Raw genomic sequence first — 19,598 nt, 5'->3', positions numbered from 1 at the left:
AGTGAACAGGGATTAGCTGCGACATGAAAACACTGTTGTACAACATAATGTGACCTAAAGTTGCTTTATCTGTACAATCACAACATGTAACAATTGTAATACTGTTATACTAATTCACCCATTAAATTACATAACAAGATTATGGCTACATATGAAGAGTGCATAGGTTTACATACTAATATATTAATGTGGTTATCAGCAAAGTGAAGGTTCTTCACTTACTTGGCGGTCTGCTGTAATTAGAAGGGGATTGTTGTGGAGGTGGTTGCTGCTGTGCTTGTGGTGGTTGCTGCTGCTGTTGTTGCTGTTGCGGGATTGCAGGTAGTGTTCTCTTTCCTTGTACAGCAAGTTGCAGATTTTCAGACAATGGCTGTCCTCTCGCTAGCATTTTGTAGGCCAATATCTGAGCCCGGAGTTGATGAAGCTGAATCTGGCTAAATGCGGAGGGACCACGACTGGGCTGGCTTATAACTTGTTGGTCACTTTGCATCATGAGTCCAGGTTGAGCTGGTGGTAGCTGTGGAGGTGTTGGGCCTCCACCTGACATTGGACTAGCTACATGTTCAGGAGCCCCCAAGGGGGAAGGATGAGGAGACATATACCCTAAAGCAACATAGAAGGAACACACAATTTTAGTGGTCTTTAAACAAATAGAAATTCTATTTTTACTAGTTTCTTACAGGAACAAACGGCAAAAAATATACTGCTAGATACAATAAGACTTCCATGCTGTATTTAAGAAATAGTGTGACTTTCATTTTTGGTGTTGATTAATATCACATTCCATCTAATCAACAAGACTATTATAAACGGCTGTATACGAAAGTTAGGAAATTCTGTGACTTGTTTGATATAAGTGGCTGCAATATGAATGACAGGAATAAAACCATTTCTCATGTGTCAGATATTTAAGCAATGGATATGAAGAAATACTTATATAACATATATATTACTATGTAGATAATTTTATTGACCAAAATAAACCAAGACTCCCTTACGTAACATATTAACAAAAACAGAAGAGAAAAAAACAAAAATAGTTGCCCCAATATGAATTACAGAAATTCAATCTCAATTGTAATAGTAAACTATGATAAAGGCAGTAATGAACATATAACCTGCACTCAGGGTGAATTATAGGATACATTCAGGGAACATACTGATGCTGAATGCATTAGAGGCCTGATGCTGAGTTGGACGTATGCTCATTTACGTAGTGTAGATTAAAAATAAATTTGCACTGAATATGACCACACAACGCACACATATGAGTGCATGCAGAGTTGCATGCATCTCACATTGTATCTCCTCACGACTGGATGAGGGAGGGGAAGAGTTGTTCTATCGTAGGTCGAGGAAGGTAATGACATGTTCACACAAATGTAGCAGGGTGCAAATACAGACTTATGATGATGGTCACCTGTAGTAGCTAGCAGCTTCTGACTGGCTGATTACAAATTCAAATTCATCTCTGAAACTGAAAGGTGTTCTCTTCATTGACAGTGTATTATAGGATTTTGTGGGCGTATTTTACAAATTATTTTTTTGCTACTTTCATTCATACATGATAAGGATTATATCATATCTACTGTAACAAATAAAGCCTAATCGTGAATGTGTTTTTGGCTATTAAAACAAATATTAAACATTTTTTGTGCCTATGTATGAGTATTGTGTGTATGAGTATGTGTCTGAATGTATACCGATGGTAAGCCTAATGTAAACTTGCTCTATATACTATACAAGTTAACCCGTGCATGATACTCATGCATTCTAGTCAAATCAAGCTACTTAAGGTGTTAAAAAGGTTTTCATCATCTTCATCGCCACACACACACGCCGCTAGGCTTTTATATATTAGATAATGCTAAGAATTTAGTAGGTCAGTGTAGTATATAACTCCGCCCAGCAGGTGGCGCTGCAGCTTGAGCACTCTGTCACCCGGTAGTTTTTTCCACACACACACACACACACACACTAACACACGCCGCTAGGCTTTTATATATTAGATATTAGATTAGCAGAGCTGGACGCATCCTGAGATGCCTACAACTCAGAATGTGTGTCTACGGGTATCTTTTTGAAGCGTAAAATTATGCCCAATTTGCGGCTAACTCAGCATCAGGACCTAGGTCTCTAGAGAAGTAGCTGACAGAGTTACATATTTGGGTAAATATTTACTAGGTATTTTAGGGTAAAGATTTTAAGAACTTTATTATTTATTAATGTTTATAAAGAGCCAACATACTTCCCAACGGTTTACAATAATGTTTTCTGGAACATACTGCTCAATGTTTACGAAAGTTGTAACAGTATGATAAATCAGCTGTCAGTTCTAAGTAAGACCTGCAGTTTTCTGCAATTATTAACACTGCAGTTATCACAAAGGTGGTCTTTATATAATTCACATTTTTGTTGGCTGTTAGTAAGTACTCTTAAAGTGGAAATGTCACCTACACACAATAGAGCCATCTATGTCATAGGCTAAACATGAGTGCAAACATTTATTTTGCTAGGAACCAAACACATCAGTAAAATAAAGCCTGACTATTCATGAGGTCCTTAGTGAGTAGGTTACATTATCATAAATGTTAGCTCAGCCCAGAAAATGGATGCCTCCACTGTGTGTAGGTGACAGGTTCATTTTGTTCTCTACACTCAGCATGGCCACATTTACCAGAATGTCCCATTTATAAAAACTCATTTAAAAAAAGCTCAGTCTCACTGTTATATGTTGTATTATTGCAACATATGTTGTACCGTTTTACTTTGAAAAAAGTCAATAAAATTATTTTTTTTTAAAAAAAGCTAGCTATGGGGTTTAAAAGGACTAGTTTGGAGAGTGCATTTGATGAGCCTCTGGTGCTCTTTAGTTAGTATCAAGTATGAAGCTTGATGGGGTATACAGGGAGTGTGTAGTATGTAGCTTTAGAATTTAACTTAGATGTTAAAACCTATGCAGAAGAGCTTGTCAAGAATGATAGCAGGTAAACTCCTTCAATTGTGTGACCATTTTGAGACCCAGTCAGATAAATTCTCAGGAGGGAATTCAATTCAGAGCAAGTTGCCCTGCACATAATTTTTTGGACCAAATTCCAGGGAAGCTATTAAAAATCCCGGGACCCGCAATGCTCAGAGTCTGGAAATAGGGCTAGATTATGCTCATTTGTGCTTGCACTGGAGTTTCTCATATACCAAATTAGATTTTCTTGAAGACTCATTGATCTCCATTCAACCTGTCCTTGCAGTAGAGCAGCCTGCTCTAATCACATGCCCCGAATTATATTAATCCTCAGTTGTAGTTCTTAAATTTTACATATGCTAAAGTGAATTCTTTCCAGCATTTGACGAGATGAATGGCATATACACTGAGAAGCCTTTATGGTAGTCCTCTATTTTAGTATGGGATTGCATCAAGTGTTAAATGAAATAAAATTCCTACATATATACAATAGTTGAGGAAATATACATTATATATTCTGCTACATGTATGCTAAACATATAAACCACAATCTCTCTTGATTAGATGGGAGGATTCCGTCAGTGACCCCAAGTCTTTTATACTCATATAATTAAAGCAAACATTCAGAAAGAAAAGCTGTCTGTATTTGCTGAAGAATTGCCTAGGACAACAAAAAAGTACATAGGACAGGGGGAAAGAAAACAAACAAAAAAAGGCATTTGTTGTAAAATAACATCATCATCATCATCATCATCACCAATTATTTATATAGCGCCACTGATTCTACAGCGCTGTACAGAGAACTCATTCACATCAGTCCTTGCCCCATTGGAGCTTAGTCTAAATTCCTTAACATACACAGAAAACATATATACTTGCACACATACACACACACACACACACACACACACACACACACACACACACACACAACACAACACACATACAGTTTGCTCTGTGTACATTTATGGTCCATCAAATGATTATCAGGCTCTCCACAATAATTTATGCTTTCAGTACACTAAATACTCTTACTACAATGCACAAAAGCAAACCACTATGCTACCTAGAAAAAATGGTTACAGCACCGACTTGCAGGAAGAAACAAGAGAAATCTGACAGCTCCATCTCTCCTAGAACATCTGGGGCTTGTAGAATTACATTACCATGTTACACTATTACTCTACCACGTGGTGCTTATAAAAGAATGCATAGAATCCTCTATTGTGCTTTTAAACATTGAAGCACCCTGTACCTGAAACAGGACAGTCCTTAGGTCATTTGCAATGTTAAGATGTACTTATTAATCAGCAATGCTAATTACACTGAGAATCTATGTATGTACTGAGGAGCTTTAATGATAGTCATTTTTATTAGGGTGTGACTGTATCAAGTGTGGTGTAAAAGTAAATTATTTTAACAATAGTAGAGTAAAGATACATTGCATATTCTGCTACAAGTATCACTTGCCTATACTCATTCCTCTGGACTTCTCTGCTGCCTTTGACATGGTTGACTTCCCTCTTCTCCAGCACAATTTTCACTCCATTGGCCTTAATGACAAAGTACTATCCTGCTTCATCTCCCACCTATTCAACAGTTTCTCCTGTGTCTCTATCTCCTCCCCTCCACTACTACAATCTGTTGTGGACCCACAAGGCCCTCTGCTCTTCTGACTGTACACCTCTTCTCTTGGTGAATTATTTGCTCATTCGCCCCCCAGTACACCCCCTCTACACTGATGACACCCAAATCTACCTCTCCTCATCTGACCTCTCCTCTTCTGTATTATTTTTCATGTAACCAACTGTCTCCTCATGGATGTCCCATATTTTAACATGTCCAAAACACAGCTTACCTTCTCTCCTCCTCGTATCACCTCATCTCCTCAAAATGTCCTTCACCGCCAATGCCACAATTTCCTCAGTCTCCTAAGCAAGCTGCATTGGTATTATACTCTACTCAGCCATCAGCTTTTTTCCGCACATCTCACTCACAGTCCTCCAGTCTCCACTAAGTAAATATTGCTAGACTATACAGTTTTCTTACCCAAGACACAAGCAAACTCTTATTCATTCTCTCATGCCTCAACTACTGCAACCTCCTATCTGCAATTTCCCTCAAAAGTTTTGAGGGTAATTGAAAGTTTTAATTGAAAGTTTTAAGAACATATACATTATGTTCTTAAAACTTTCAATCCTTGAATTAAAAACTTTCCTAAACATTCCATGAATGCCAAAGTTGAGTCTGTAAAAGATTTACATTTAACAGTGAAACCGCTGTATCATTGGGATTTGTATTACAAAAATATTATGTTATTGGTAAGTGCTGGGTAGCCTGTAGGATTGGTATTGTTTCTTTATATATATACAGGTAGCAAAATAAGAGCCCATTGCCTCCTCATGGCAAGCCAATTCTGTTCATTTGCAAGGCAGTACATCTTCCTACTACACTGACTGAAGCTGCATGCTTCCCAACACTTTAGGAGCTGTAGTCCGGACCATAGGAAGGTTGGGAGGGTGGAAGGAGGAGGCACCGCTAGCCAAAAACAGAAGGTTATTGCATAGTCTCACAAGGCCAACACACTGACAAGTAAGGCAATTTGTACTTGTGGAAAATGCAATTCCTGCGCTGAATTATTATTCCTGGCTAGATATTCTGCGGGCCATTGCTTGTGAGGGTAGGTGTGCTGTGGAGCTCAGTCACCTGCTAAGAAAGACAGACACTCACTGTCACCCTGGAAAGAATGGTGCATTGATGTCATAAGTGTGTGGCGAGGGTCCACAGCTTGGCAATAATGGATTGTGATTAGGCATTTTCTGTGCTTACAGCCATGCTAACAATGGCCTGCAATATATTGCTTACTTAATAGTGGTGTGAGTGTGCTGTTAGATACTGTGTGAGCCAAATGGAATGCATTGTGTTCTGTGTATAGGTAACTGTACTGAAGCAATGTTATATAGTGTTATATAAAATTACTGATGAAGGGTTAGATGAAGGGTTACAGTGTTCTAGATATTCAGTTAGCAAAGTTTGATGCATAGTATTGATGAAGGTGCTGATTTCACAATATTACATCTTGTGTCAATACATTGCTTACAAAAAGATTGCAATAAATGAAAACTGCAATTAAAAGCAAACTTAAAATTTACATTTTAGGAGGGCAAAAATGACGGTTGGGAGATGAAAATATAAACCTATATATTATACACATGCATACCTATATACACACATATACATAAACATGTATGGACATCAACTATTTCTCTAAGTAACAGTGTGGTAAAAGCACCATTTCACTGGCTCAGCAACCATCACATAAAACACTATCATAACCATGACATAAAAACTATCATCCATCAACATTCTACCTTACATAAACAATTCCTGTACACAGGACATAAATCTGGTAATCAGACAGCTTGCTCTCCCACATAAAACATGGTCATTCACAGGACATGAAACTGGTGGCCAGTAGCTCACTCTAACACATGACGAAAAAAAATAAAGTGAAACCTAATTTACTATGAATAGCTCCAATTAAAATGACACTTCTCTTCCCTTCTACATTGTGGAGTACACAGTTTTAGGAGAAGGAAAACATCACTGACATTATATTCTCTGGCACCACTTACATCCGGTTGGGTGGACGCAGGATTCCTATTGGGGGGTGAATGCGTGCTTTCGGAACAAAGCAAAGAAAAAACTGACGAAACAAGCCAGAAACAGACATTTTTCTGCAGTTAAATTGTACAATTGAGTCCCAAAGTGTTGCTTAGTCACATAATCTTATGTAATAACCAGATTGAGACCAATATTATATTTAAAAGGGTAAAATGGATTTTACTTACTCTACAATAGCATTTCAACCGTGGTGAAGTTTGTTGCATCTGCCACAGTGTGTCTTTTATATACTTAGTGTGCTGCAGTAAGTAGAACACTAGGTAAGATTCATTTACCATATAAATAGAAGTTCTTGCTGAGATCACTGTGTGGTTGATGCAGCTGACTGGACTACAGGTAAAATGCTATTGTCTTAAGAGTGTAAAGTGTTTGAGCCCTCAGAGAAAATACTGTAAACTTACAAAATTTACAGTCACCGTCAATATTCGTTGCTATTTACAACTTACACATAACTGACATATTGGTTGTGGACTTCCACACTGCATCATAAATGCAACATAGCTTGTGCAGGGTTTATTGACAGGACTGGTAGAACAAGCTTCAAGATGCAGAGCAATAACTGCAGCAGCTAAAATCATGTGTAATCACCCAAGCAAACCTCCTACAATATATCTTCTATTCTAGGGAAATAATCATCTAAATTAAATATTTCGGGAGCTCCCATCATTGGAACTAAATTTTTATATTTCAGCACAAGATGAGAAAATAAGTTAGTTGTGTTATGCACTGCTTAAGATAAACCAATATTAGAATAAAGTTTATTATTTTTCTTTAAAATGTGTTTATTACAGTAAAATATTAGTTAAAACCCAGTGAAATATAAAAACACTACTAGTACAGAAAGTGTGCATGAAATAAAAAAAAAAGTTGATGTGTATTTCTGATCTCTTCTTCTCCAAGTTCACATACATTATTCACTAAGCTATATAAAAGGTAGTACTTAATATTCAGGAGAATTACTGCCTAAGGGAATGTAGGAGTATATTAAACATTATGGAATCATTATTATATCAAAAGGATAACTGCAAGGAATTGTCTCTACAAACCACAGTATAGTTTAGTGAATTCTATTGGTGTACTCACAAGATATATCCCACTCTACTTATCCAATCAGTATTCATCCGCCAACAGGAACAAAACAACCCCTTACAACAGGCAGACTAACACAGAAGACACATTGGCAGGAATGGGAGACTGACAGGACAGACACATTGCCAGCACACACACTCTTTTCCCTGTGGTTTAGGCAACTCGAGATTTACTTCCTCCCACAGCTGTATGCTGGGAACTTTCTGATAACATAGAGGAGACACTCAGCATCAGATTGGACTGTTCTCCTGCCTTATCCTCCCACCTTCCCTTCTGCAGAGTGCAAGTACCGGAGCTTCTGCACAGCGTCTACTTCACAAAGAGGCTGTATAGTCATTCTCATTCTCAGCACAGAGAGGGGTTTCTGGGCAACAGATGACCCCCCCTCCCATAAGGGCACCTCTGTACCTATTTTAGCAAATTATGTCATTATCATGGATTAACAAAATCATTTTGGCGTTTGGATTTCCAGAGGCAAGAAAGAGTATTTTACTGGGGAAATTAGACAAAGCAGTTTCTTCCTGCAATGATTTATAGGGGGGATACAATCAGGGAAACTGGTGTGCATGGAAAAAGTATTGTCACTCACAGCAGCCAGTCAGGAATTTGCTTTTATGTTCAAAACTGCAGTAGAAATATGTTAGAATCTGATTGGTTGCCATGAGTTACAGCAATTTTCCAATGCAGCAGTTTTCATTAATGAGCTCAAATTATTTTTAATGCCAACAGATAAAAGAGAAGCAAGACATATGTTTACTCAGAAGAGGAGCAAAATATAACTTTTTTGGTGTTATGGAACATACAACTCAGATGTACAACCAAGGTTTGGTTTTTTTACAGCATTTTTTTTAGCTCCGGTAAAAATAATTACTTTAACTGAGGGTATTCTCCAAACAAAATTACATTATGATGCGATTGTAGAGCTTAAGATACAATGAATTTACATTTTGAAATTCTGCCAATGCAGCCATGATTTACAATGCACTCTTACTTAGTCATTTTATTAAGGAATTGGTTCAAGCTGCAATAAAGAGCACTATAGTTATTTATTTAATATAAACACTATAATCAAAGCACTGGGGTAAACGTGTATTTATGTATCATGTAATTAAAACAAATTTGCTAAAGCTAGAACTACAAATCCAAGTGAAAGCAAATACCTTGACTGTGCTGATCCATGGGGCTTTGAGGAGGACCCATACCAGCATGTGGAGGTCTCATGTTTGAACTTTTCATAGTAGAACAGTGCATGTCTTCAGACATTCCTTTGTCATGCATGCTCTCCATGGGCTGCTGTAAAGAGAATATTACTTATCACAAAGCAAGCTTTATTTTGGAAAATCTTAACAGAGGTACAATGCTTTTTTTTTCTTTTTTAATATACTGTGTTGCATAAATATAAATTTGCACTACAGTAATAAAGACAAAATGTGTTTCAATTGATAACACTGCTATTTCCCACAGGCAAATACGCACATTAACCTTTTGTTAGCCCATATGCCTAAGACAATGTATGCAGCCTAGACCATTTTTGGTGCGTAATCCCGTGTACATTGACATGCCATTTCTGGTCCGAGATGACACCCAGAACAGGTTTACACCCAAAAGCCCTACAATTAGAATAACCACAAAATGTGTAGTCCAGTGGCATGTTATAGACTGTATTAGTCACAAAATGTGTAATTGCAGTAGGAAAGTCTTTCATTAAAATGTGCAAACTTGAACTATAAGGAGTATTAAGAGCTAAGAACAAACTTTTCAGAGTAGATACTGAAAACATGTTTGATATATTTATTACGATAACAAACTTATATTAATGAAGAGGTTAACACATTTACTGGTAAAAAGGAACTTTGAAAATGGTGATCTAAAAAAAACCACAACTTTATTTATTGACCTACTACAGAGCAGCAAAACATGGTACATGTTGGAAGCCTACGAGTCTATCCCTATAGTGTTTAATCCTACTCTTAATACTGGGTTATTTCTGCATGCAGTAACCACTCTTACCTTATGCATTTGATGCATATTCTCCGGTGGGTAATCTGATGGACCCATGCTAGACAGCTGGTGGGAGACACTAGGTGGTCCAGGGCTTGGACCCATCATGCTGTGTACTGACCCTGGAGAAGGCCCTGGTCCTGGGCTGGGACCTAGAATAGGCCCTGGCGAAGGCCCAGGACCTGGGGAAGGCCCCGGGTGAGGCATTGCACCCGGATCCGTTGGCGTAGACATCAAATATTCCGTGCCTAAGAAAGAGCAATAAAACAATACTATATACATTAAAATTAGAAATCACAACTAGGTTTTTTTAAGTTATTGGCACTTTGTATGGTCCAAAGTTGTGAATTTGTATTTGTACCCTTTTTAGAAGCAATACTGTAAAGCTACACCAAAAGCATTTATTTCCATGTGAAATTTCTATAAACCACAACTCTAAATATCCTGAACTATACTCCATTGAGTTATTTTAAAATATTAAAGACACTACAAGGCCAAAAGCATGTGGACATCCGAACATCATATCTATATGTGCTTGTTGAACATCTCATTCTAATGCCATGGACATTAATATGGAGTTTGTCTCCCCTGTCGCTATAACAGCCTCCACTCTTCTGGGAAGATTTGTCACTAGACTTTGGAACATGACTGCGTTCCAATTTATCCAAAGGTTTTCGATGGGCTCTAGGCCTGTCAAGTTCTTCCACACTAAACTCTGGAATCCATTTTTTTGATGGACGGCACTTTCACCACGTGGACATTGTTAAATTGAAACAGGAAAGGGCCTTCCCTAAACTGTTGCCACAAATTTGAAAGGACACAATTATCTAGAATGTCACTGTATGCTGTAGCATTAAGATTTCTATTTACTGGAATGAAGGGGTCCAGACTAGCAGATTGTTTGTGGGTTCAAGTATGGGATACTTGCGATCCACTGCAAAAAGGTAGGGGCAGAAATAGAAAATATGGCTCCAAAGTACCTTCCTGTAAATGTTGTTTCTCTCTTACCCTGAGTAAATGAATGTTGTGTATCCAATCCTCACTTCCCGAGATCCAGACACACAAACTTAACTGTTTAAATGTTGAAGTAGGTAGAGTCTGTCTCATTGAATGGGTAATATACAGTATACATTATGTCCCTTCAGAATTACCTATGATGTTCTGTAACATATCGTTAAATTCTTTATATTTGCATCAAATGAACAAAATCAATTGGAGTAACATATTTCCAACGTGCTTCCCCATTTGTGTTCCGTGGTGGTTAACTTAAAGTATATGATTCCCATAGGAAGGAATAGCTAAAACACATATCACAGTGGGATTAAGTGCTGGAAATATTTATTTCCCACCTGAAATTATGCTTGTGTCTCTTTTCAAAGCAAGTATATATAATCAACAGGTACAAAAATTGAAAGAAAAAAAAATATTCTACTACAAAATAAAATTATAATAATAAATTAAAAGAATCCTGAGCAGGTTAAATAGGGTACTATGCCTAAATAGTCCCTTAAACAGACAGGCCTGGAAGGTACAGTCGAACTGTAGTCCTTCCATCTCTGTTATCCAATTGTAAATGTGACCAGTGAGTGCTCCATCTCCAAATATTTCCATATAAAATTGACCTTCCATAGTCACCACTGCCCTATTAAGCCAATGAAAGAGGTTTGTTTTATTTTTTAACCACCCCTTATCTTGATATCTTGATATATATGGAAGTTATACTGGTACCGTACTTAATGCAATGAGGATGTGGAGCGAACCAGTATAAAATGCTGTGGAGGAGGTTGAAATAGGAGTCGGCAAGTAAGTCAGGTCTAGGGCAGCAAAAAAAAAAGGTTTGCATGGAAAACCTCTGTAAGAAGATACTTGTCTAGTCAGGTAACATATATTATCTGTAATTTAAATTTAGATACACATTAATCTTATTTTTCACTTGTGTTTGCTAAATATAAATATTAAGAGATTGAAGCATAATCATGGTGCATTTTCTTCTATAACAGGTGCTGCTAATCATGCACTCAGTTTGCACAAGCCACTTCCCACCTCCCAAAGCTCTCTCATCAATGTTATATCTGTGTAATAATCCTCCCTCAATGCAACAGTTTGGAGGCGTAGCCAAGAGGGAGGTCACAGGACATTGCAGTGTAGTATGACATCACTTAAGGTCTAGGCAGCTCAGAATGGATGCATATCCCAATAGGTTTGCTTGCAGAGTGTAAAAGCAGATAAGACTGTCTACCATACGCATGCTTAAGTACTAGACACAGTTATGGCACTGTCCCACAGTTGCTTTGTAGGTTAGAAACTGAACTGCCTGCTATGTGCTGGAAAATACAGTGTAAAAGAAGAATATAAAGAGATTTCAGTTTTCCTAGCAAAGGAATGCATTATATTAACTAATGCTACAGAAAAGCAACACCTAATTGAACCTCAGTTCTACAAGAGTACAAAAATAAAATATATTTTCCTGTAACAAGTATATATAAGACAGACACCTTCCTCTAGGGACTAGTGCCGTGATGGCTAACCTATGACACGCGTGTCACTGGTGACACGCGGAGGCAGTTTGACTGACACGCCAGGCGATTCAGTCAAACTGCCTGTTTTAAACATACCAAATATTTTTTCCTGTACAGCAGCCGCGGACGCTTCTTTGACAGCGCCGCGGCTGCTGAACATCTCCCCGTCGGCGAAATGGAGCTGCTGCGCACGCGCGGTCGCAGCAGCTCCTCCCTTGTGTATATCTCCCGGCATTACTTCAATGGCGCGCTTCCCTGGAGCACGGTAGGGCTTGTAAAGCCTATTTATAATATTTAATAGTAAAATAGCCTCAGATACTGGCCACCAGCAATGTTATGTAGTGTTTTTATTTGTAGACAAAAGACTCCATTTCTGGTGAGCCTGCAGGGTATGCAGAGCTGTCTGATTATATATAAATATTGTATTATAGGATTAAAAAAGTTTTTTTAATCCTATAATTGAATTGCCCCACAACAGCGCTCTCACGCCCCCACACACTTCAGGTTTTCCACCACCTCTTGAATACGGGCAATAGGACCCCAATATACTGTCCCACAAGGCTTCTGGCTACCCACAGGCTAGCAAGGCCCACACCAGCAAACAAAGGGTTAACTCTTCACACCTCCAGACTGTTACACAGATGTAAATGCAAGCATACACTAGGCTTGTTAGGCAAATGCAACAGCAAATCACACACGGGCATTCAAAGGGTTAACTTGGTCAAGCTATATTCTTCTTAACAGGCTAATGGATTCATTAGAGTATCAAGGACGCCACTTACTAAATTTATAGATTTAATATACAAATAGTACAGGGCATTCAGATAAAAAAAACAAATTAATAAACAATTGACATAACATACACAAGCAAAGCAGTTTAAAATAAAAGGGGTTACACTCAGAATATCACTAACATGAGTTGTATAATCTGTGCCATGGGAAATTGGCTACGAAGATAATCACCTTATCAATGTGGATTGAATTTCCCAAAAGACTGACAATTTGCCCCTTTCCAAAGCAGGTTTCTTAAGCAAAATGAAATGGGACTGTCTTCACAGGGGCAGTGTTAATGCTAATAGGGGTTCAGGAATGTCCCCTGGGTGTCACTATAGTTTGCTCACAAATATTCCCAAAGTTTTGATCTTTGGGTAATTGTTCACAGATATATCCCAGAGACATAACTTCCCCTTCAATAAACCAGTCATAATCTCCTGCACATTTAAATACCAAACATGATGAAATTATGACAATGTGACATACCATTCCCAAAGACGTGATTATAGCTGTTCCCAGATACCGTCAGTAAATGTAATTCACAACCATGTTGTGAATTATGCCCCTCAGTATGAAGTGGCACCCAGATTTCCCAAAATATGAACTATGAAGACATTTTTCTTTGAAGTTCATATTTCTATATACCTGTATAGGCAGCCTTCAAATGCTGCCTTTGGCTGCAAGGACGTCCAGCTGTGATCGGCCCCACAAAGTCTATTCAGGTGTCCAAAAACTAACTTGTATCAGGATACAGCTCACAGCAGGGGCCCTTTCAAGCTGCAACAGGTGACACTGCTATCTTCTATCACTGGGATGTGCAGAGCCACTGAATACACTGCCACACAGACTCTCTGGCTTCACATTTTACACTTTAGTAGCTCAACTTTTCAATGGATTCACAGTGGCCTAGTGGTTAGCACTTCTGCCTCACAGCACTGGGGTCATGAGTTCGATTCCCAACCATGGCCTTATCTGTGTGGAGTTTGTATGTTCTCCCTGTGTTTGCGTGGGTTTCTTCCGGGTGCTCCGGTTTCCTCCCACACTCCAAAAACATACTGCTAGGTTAATTGGCTGCTATCAAAAATTGACCCTAGTCTCTCCCTGTCTGTCTATCTCCCTCTTTGTCTGTCTGTGTGAGTGTGTATGTTAGAATTTAAGATACGTATAAAAATAGTCAGGTTCTGGGCGCTTGTAAAGGAAAGATATATCAATTTAATATGGATAGGTCCACAATACGCTCCGGCCGGAACGAGACAGCTTAGATGTGTTAAACAATTAACATGCATCAATTGACACTGCCGAAAACAATGATGCATGTTAATTGTTTATACCATATTTACACTGCAGCTATGATTTAGGTCTTATTCCCTACAATTATGTGATGGGTTAACCCTTATAAAATAACTAAGTTCTCTCTGTTCCCGACAAGTTCCATTTTAAAAGTGCCACTAGGGCCAAGGGTACTGCTGACAGCTATCTATGGTGAAAAGTCATAGTTACTTTAACTAAGCGCGCAATATGGTCCCTTTAATTCATATTTACCATTATAAATAAGAACATATATGTTCACTGCCCACAACAAACCATAAAGTGCCTTGCTACCAATTTTTTTAACTTAATATTTAAATCTAAGTCACATGGTAGTAACTTGTAATACTAATATTCAACATATTGTGTTGCAGCACATCTAAACCTAAAAGAATACCTTGTGAAATAAGAAAAGCACCGACTCAACCACAACATTGTTGACTTCTGTAAGGAAATTACCTCTGTGCTGCATCAAACTATTATGATTATAATGATTCTGTCGTTACAATGCCTGTCTGATAACTTTTCCTATGAAACTGCTGGAAAAAAAACATTATTAAAAAGACAATGTAGCTGCCAACGTGGGCCTCACTTAGAGTTGGATGTATTTTGCTCCCTGAACTTAAGTGTAAAAATCTTGTTGAAAAATAAAATGCATACTTATGTATCCAAAGATACACCTAACTCAAATCACAGCAGTATTTCTGCATCAGAGGAACAAATGTGTATACTTACACTCAACAACAGCGTAAAGATGCGGCTTGATATTGTTAGTAAGTTGCATTACCCTATTCGTACACAATATAATGAAGTGTCATATACACAAGAGTATAGTGTCTTGACCAGATTATTAATAAATGTGAAAATTGCATTTTTTCTATGAAATGTTGTGATATGAGCACCCCCACACACATCTGTCGATTACACCTTTATAAATCAAATCAGATTTCCTGCAGTATTTCAAATGAAAATGACAAATTACCACTGTGATTTGACATAATAAGGCCGCAATGATAATGAATGAAGTATTCCAGTATCAGCTGGAGAGTTCAACCCAATCAGAACTTGCTACATAGTGCTGCTGGTGTTATCATTATCATCACCTATATTTATATCAGGCCTACAATAACAAAAAAATAAGGTTTGTAAGAAGTGTGGGCAGACAGGTGGCTTAGTGGTTAGCACTTCTGTCTCACAGCACTGGTGTCATGAGTTTGATTCCTGACCGTGGCCTTATCTGTGTGGAGTTTGTATGTTCTCCCTGTGTTTGCGTGGGTATCCTCCGGGTGCCCCGGTTTCCTCCCACATGCCTAAAACATACTAGTAGGTTAACTGGCTGCTATGAAATTTACCTTAATTTCTCTCTCTCTCTATGTTAGGGAATTTCGACTGTGAGCTCCAATGGGGCAAGAACTGATGTGAGTGAGCTCTCTGTACAGCGTAGTGGAATTAGTGGCGCTATATAAATTGATGATGATGATGATAAAGTGTGCAACACTTGCATGTATACACCCTCACTGTTCTCAGCTTATGCTTGTCTGCCTCTGTTTTGCCTCTGCAGTCACAAGACTTGCTCAAATCTAGATACAGATGCATTTTGGTAAGCATGACTATATGGCCTTATCCGTGAGGAGTTTGTATGTTCTCCCTGTGTTTGCGTGGGTTTCCTCTGGGTGCTCCGGTTTCCTCCCACACTCCAAAAACATACTGGTAGGTTAATTGGCTGCTATAAAAACTGACCCTAGTCTCTCTCTGTATGTGAGTATATGTTCGAGAATTTAGACTGTAAGATCCAATGGGGCAGGGACTAATGTGAATAAGTTCTCTGTACAGCGCTGCGGAATCAGTGGCGCTATATAAATAAATGGTTATTATGATGATGACGATTTATGCACAAATATGGACACTAAAGTCTAACACTATATGAGGCCCCATTTGTACAACATTATAAGTTTATAGGGCATACATCATTAAAAAATGTAAATGGTTATTATAATGTATATGAGTTCAAATACTGAACAATAAATATCGAAGCACATCTTTATCAACTTTTCTGTACATTATATATAAATAACATACTGTGTTTCTCCCTTTTAAGAAATTCCTATCCACTTGCTCTGTTAGACAGGCATGTCAGCAAAGCCATTATCATGCTTGTAATCTGTGTAGCAATTCCCTTTGTATGTAAGGAATGGGGATAGTAGTGTATGACCAGAGCATGAATCCAAAGTAACCCCTTGAGGTTCACGTACCACTAGTTAAAAACAAAGGCCACAGTGTGTCAGCATTCTTAGGCCCTATATCCACTGGAATTTGAAAATACAACTGAAACTGCATGTCAGAACGTTAAAGCATTGTTGTGAACTCGCATTCGGGAGGTCAATGAAGATTAATGTGTTTAGCACATAATGAATGGAACAGCATTCAGAAAACCGCAACGCCCGTGAACACAAGTAATATCACAAGTGGGTATGAGTCCATTGGTTACAATAGGTTCCATTTTTAACTGTACAATATTTGTTATCATATAAACAGTATTTGGCATTTATAAACACATTTCAACTTAAGTTGCCATATGTAGAGCCACAAATAATTGCAGACTCTGGAAAGGCCAGCTGCAGTCAAATGCAAAATGATTTTGTCATAGTGCCATGAAAAAATAACATTAACAAGACTGTTACAAAAACTTAATTTTATTGGATTTTTCTGGTAAACACTTAAAAGAAAAAAATATATGACCCATCATGTCCGTTTCATGTTCAGCCAATGGACTTTTACATTGTGCCTTGTGCACGATGTATATCCTCAAAAAGAAAGAGTGCTCTAATGCTCTTTATGCGCTATATGCAAATGCCAACTCTGGAGACAGATTCAGGCTCGCCTCCTGCGAACACACTTGAGTCCATCTCCGCACCCATTTACATAGTGTTCAGAAATATATAATGATCTCCCCTGGCAGAGGAAGCATCGGGGCGCTCTGTTCATTTTAGGGTATACATAGTAAAAAAGGCACTATGTAAAATGTTCTTTAGCCGAAACATGACAGGACCTCTTTAATGTAACAGCAAATATATTATTCTAATGCATTATGTGTTTTAAATGAATCTATATACACCATTTGTAACAAAATAAACAGAGAATGTCAATTGAATTACATTTTCTACAAAATATCCCCAAAAAAAACACTTAAAAGAGAACAGACTTCATGCTCATTTTGCCAGCGAGGTTGCTATTGGAAATAGCGACAGTTGGCTAGTGGAAATCTAATTGAATTAGCTAGCTATCATTTCTGAGTAGCAACCGTTAGGTTTTAAAAAATAAAATACTATAGGCTATATAAAATCTTATCAGAATAAGCTGCAACACATAAAGTCCACACTTCCACATATTTCACAATAATATTAAATAATAAATATCACAACATTTACACAATGTTGTATCCGCCTTAAGATTGATGGAAGTAAAAAATAATATGCATTGGGTTTATTTTATTATAAAGAACAGCCTTAATATAATTCTCTTTGCCACACGTAGGGAACAAAACATGAAGTGAGGAAGTGTTCTATCAGTCTGTTTCAGGCAGTGACAATGTTACTCTGCTGAGCCAGGCCTAACGTCTGCATGTGTGCATCGCATACAGAGCTATTCAAATCACAGCATGACCCATCATGCATTATACAGACATTTCTCACTGACGTCAATGGCATTTCTTCAATTGGTGAATATGACAGATATATCACCCTAATGCTATTGCCTTGTATAAAAATGTACAAATAAAACAAACCCATTTTATTATATTATTCTTTGCCATGTGATTTTCCAAAAAAGAATAGTACTGTAACAGTGCCTTGCTGGAAAACAGCAGGTGCTTTAACTTAGAGTCCATTACTGCACATTAATATGTATTTCCAGATATACTAAACAACCATTGATAAACACAAACTTCCCTTAAGCTGAGCAGTAGGGTTGATGCCCAGGTCCTTTGCTATTCGAGAGATACTTCATCACCCCCATGGCTTTTGTCATGAATCATTCTAAGTTTCAGGGCTTCCAAAAGCTTGAGGGGGGAATTCAATTGGCCGCGTTACTGCCTGCGCACTATTACTGTTATTACGGTAACAGTGCGCGTAAATACCGTTATTACAGTAGTTTTAATGCCAGCCTTTTGCTCGCAGCTCCCTGAAAGCCGGGTTAATATTTCTGTAATAGTTTTTACGTGGCGGTACTTCAGGGGAAATTGAATTCCCCCCTAAGTGTCAAAAGAGAAAAGATATCTCCCTGAATGGCATGGGTCATTTGTGAGCACTACTAAGAAGAATAATCACCTATTTATTTATTTTTCAAAATTAAATTAGCAATTTTTGATGCTGGGTTTCCATGAGAATCTCACGCTAAGTGGTTAGCACTTCTGCTTCACAGCACTGGGATCATGAGTTCAAAACCCGACCATGGCCTTATCTGTGTGGAATTTGTATGTTCTCCCTGTGTTTGCGTGGGTTTACTCCAGGTGCTCTGGTTTCCTCCCACACTCCAAAAATATACTAACAGGTTAATTGACTGCTATCAAATTGACCCTAGTCTCTCTCTCTCTGTCTCTGTGTATGTTAGGATATTTAGACTGTAAGCTCCAATGGGGCAGGGACTGATGTGAATGAGTTCTCTGTACAGCGCAGCAGAATTAGTGGCGCTATATAAATAAATGGTGATGATGATCCTAAGCAACACAAAGCATATCCTCAACTGGTCAACCAAACGTTCAACTGCACACTCAACTCATCGGGTTGAATACGGTTCCCTCTCCTGATTTTTAATCCAAAAGCAATAGGTGGAAAATGATAACTATTAAGAGTTATTACCAACATAAAACTAGAAAAGCAGCAACCCTATATCTTGATTGGTCTAATAAACTACGCTCTCAACCTGCATTTTTGTAATTCAGCTGAGTGATGATTGAGTGGACTATAGTGTAGCAAAAACATGAACATCTCAAAATGACACAATAATGCTGACCACACGTGCTAGAATCTAGCTGTTCAGCCCAGCTGCTAAACAACCAGATCAGTAAGCAATTTGACCATGCACGTGTCAGCAATCTGCACTGATCAAGTTGCCCCCACTTTCATTGTCTTAATGATGATCCCCTTCAATATAACATATTTCCACCCTATATAATATGATATATGCAAAACACATTGTATTGTTTGATTTGGTTTTCTAAACTATCTAAAAATCCCGATAAATGATGAAACAATATCGGGCAA

General features: G+C 38.1%; 1 protein-coding gene across 11 annotated transcripts in view; it reads right to left on the bottom strand.

Annotated features, from left to right (window-relative positions):
• Positions 1-19,598, bottom strand: part of SMARCA2 (SWI/SNF related BAF chromatin remodeling complex subunit ATPase 2) — a 165,276-nt gene that overhangs the window by 127,570 nt on the left and 18,108 nt on the right. For 7 of the 11 annotated variants that reach the window (XM_075208910.1, XM_075208824.1, XM_075208873.1 and 4 more), the window contains exons 2-4: positions 9,746-9,984; positions 8,896-9,028; positions 223-603 (exon numbers count right to left, since the gene is read on the bottom strand). In XM_075208910.1, coding sequence (XP_075065011.1) covers positions 223-603; positions 8,896-9,028; positions 9,746-9,970 — 739 coding nt within the window. In that variant the 5' untranslated portion in view covers positions 9,971-9,984. The remainder of the gene's footprint in view (positions 1-222; positions 604-8,895; positions 9,029-9,745; positions 9,985-19,598) is intronic. The other 4 variants (XM_075208836.1, XM_075208863.1, XM_075208891.1 and 1 more) reach the window with 1 other exon arrangement.

Source organism: Mixophyes fleayi, chromosome 1 (genome assembly GCF_038048845.1).
Source record: "Mixophyes fleayi isolate aMixFle1 chromosome 1, aMixFle1.hap1, whole genome shotgun sequence".
Taxonomy (NCBI): Eukaryota; Metazoa; Chordata; class Amphibia; order Anura; family Limnodynastidae; genus Mixophyes; species Mixophyes fleayi.
The sequence above is the reverse complement of the archived record's forward strand: the minus strand, read 5'-3'. Positions and strand labels throughout refer to the sequence as shown.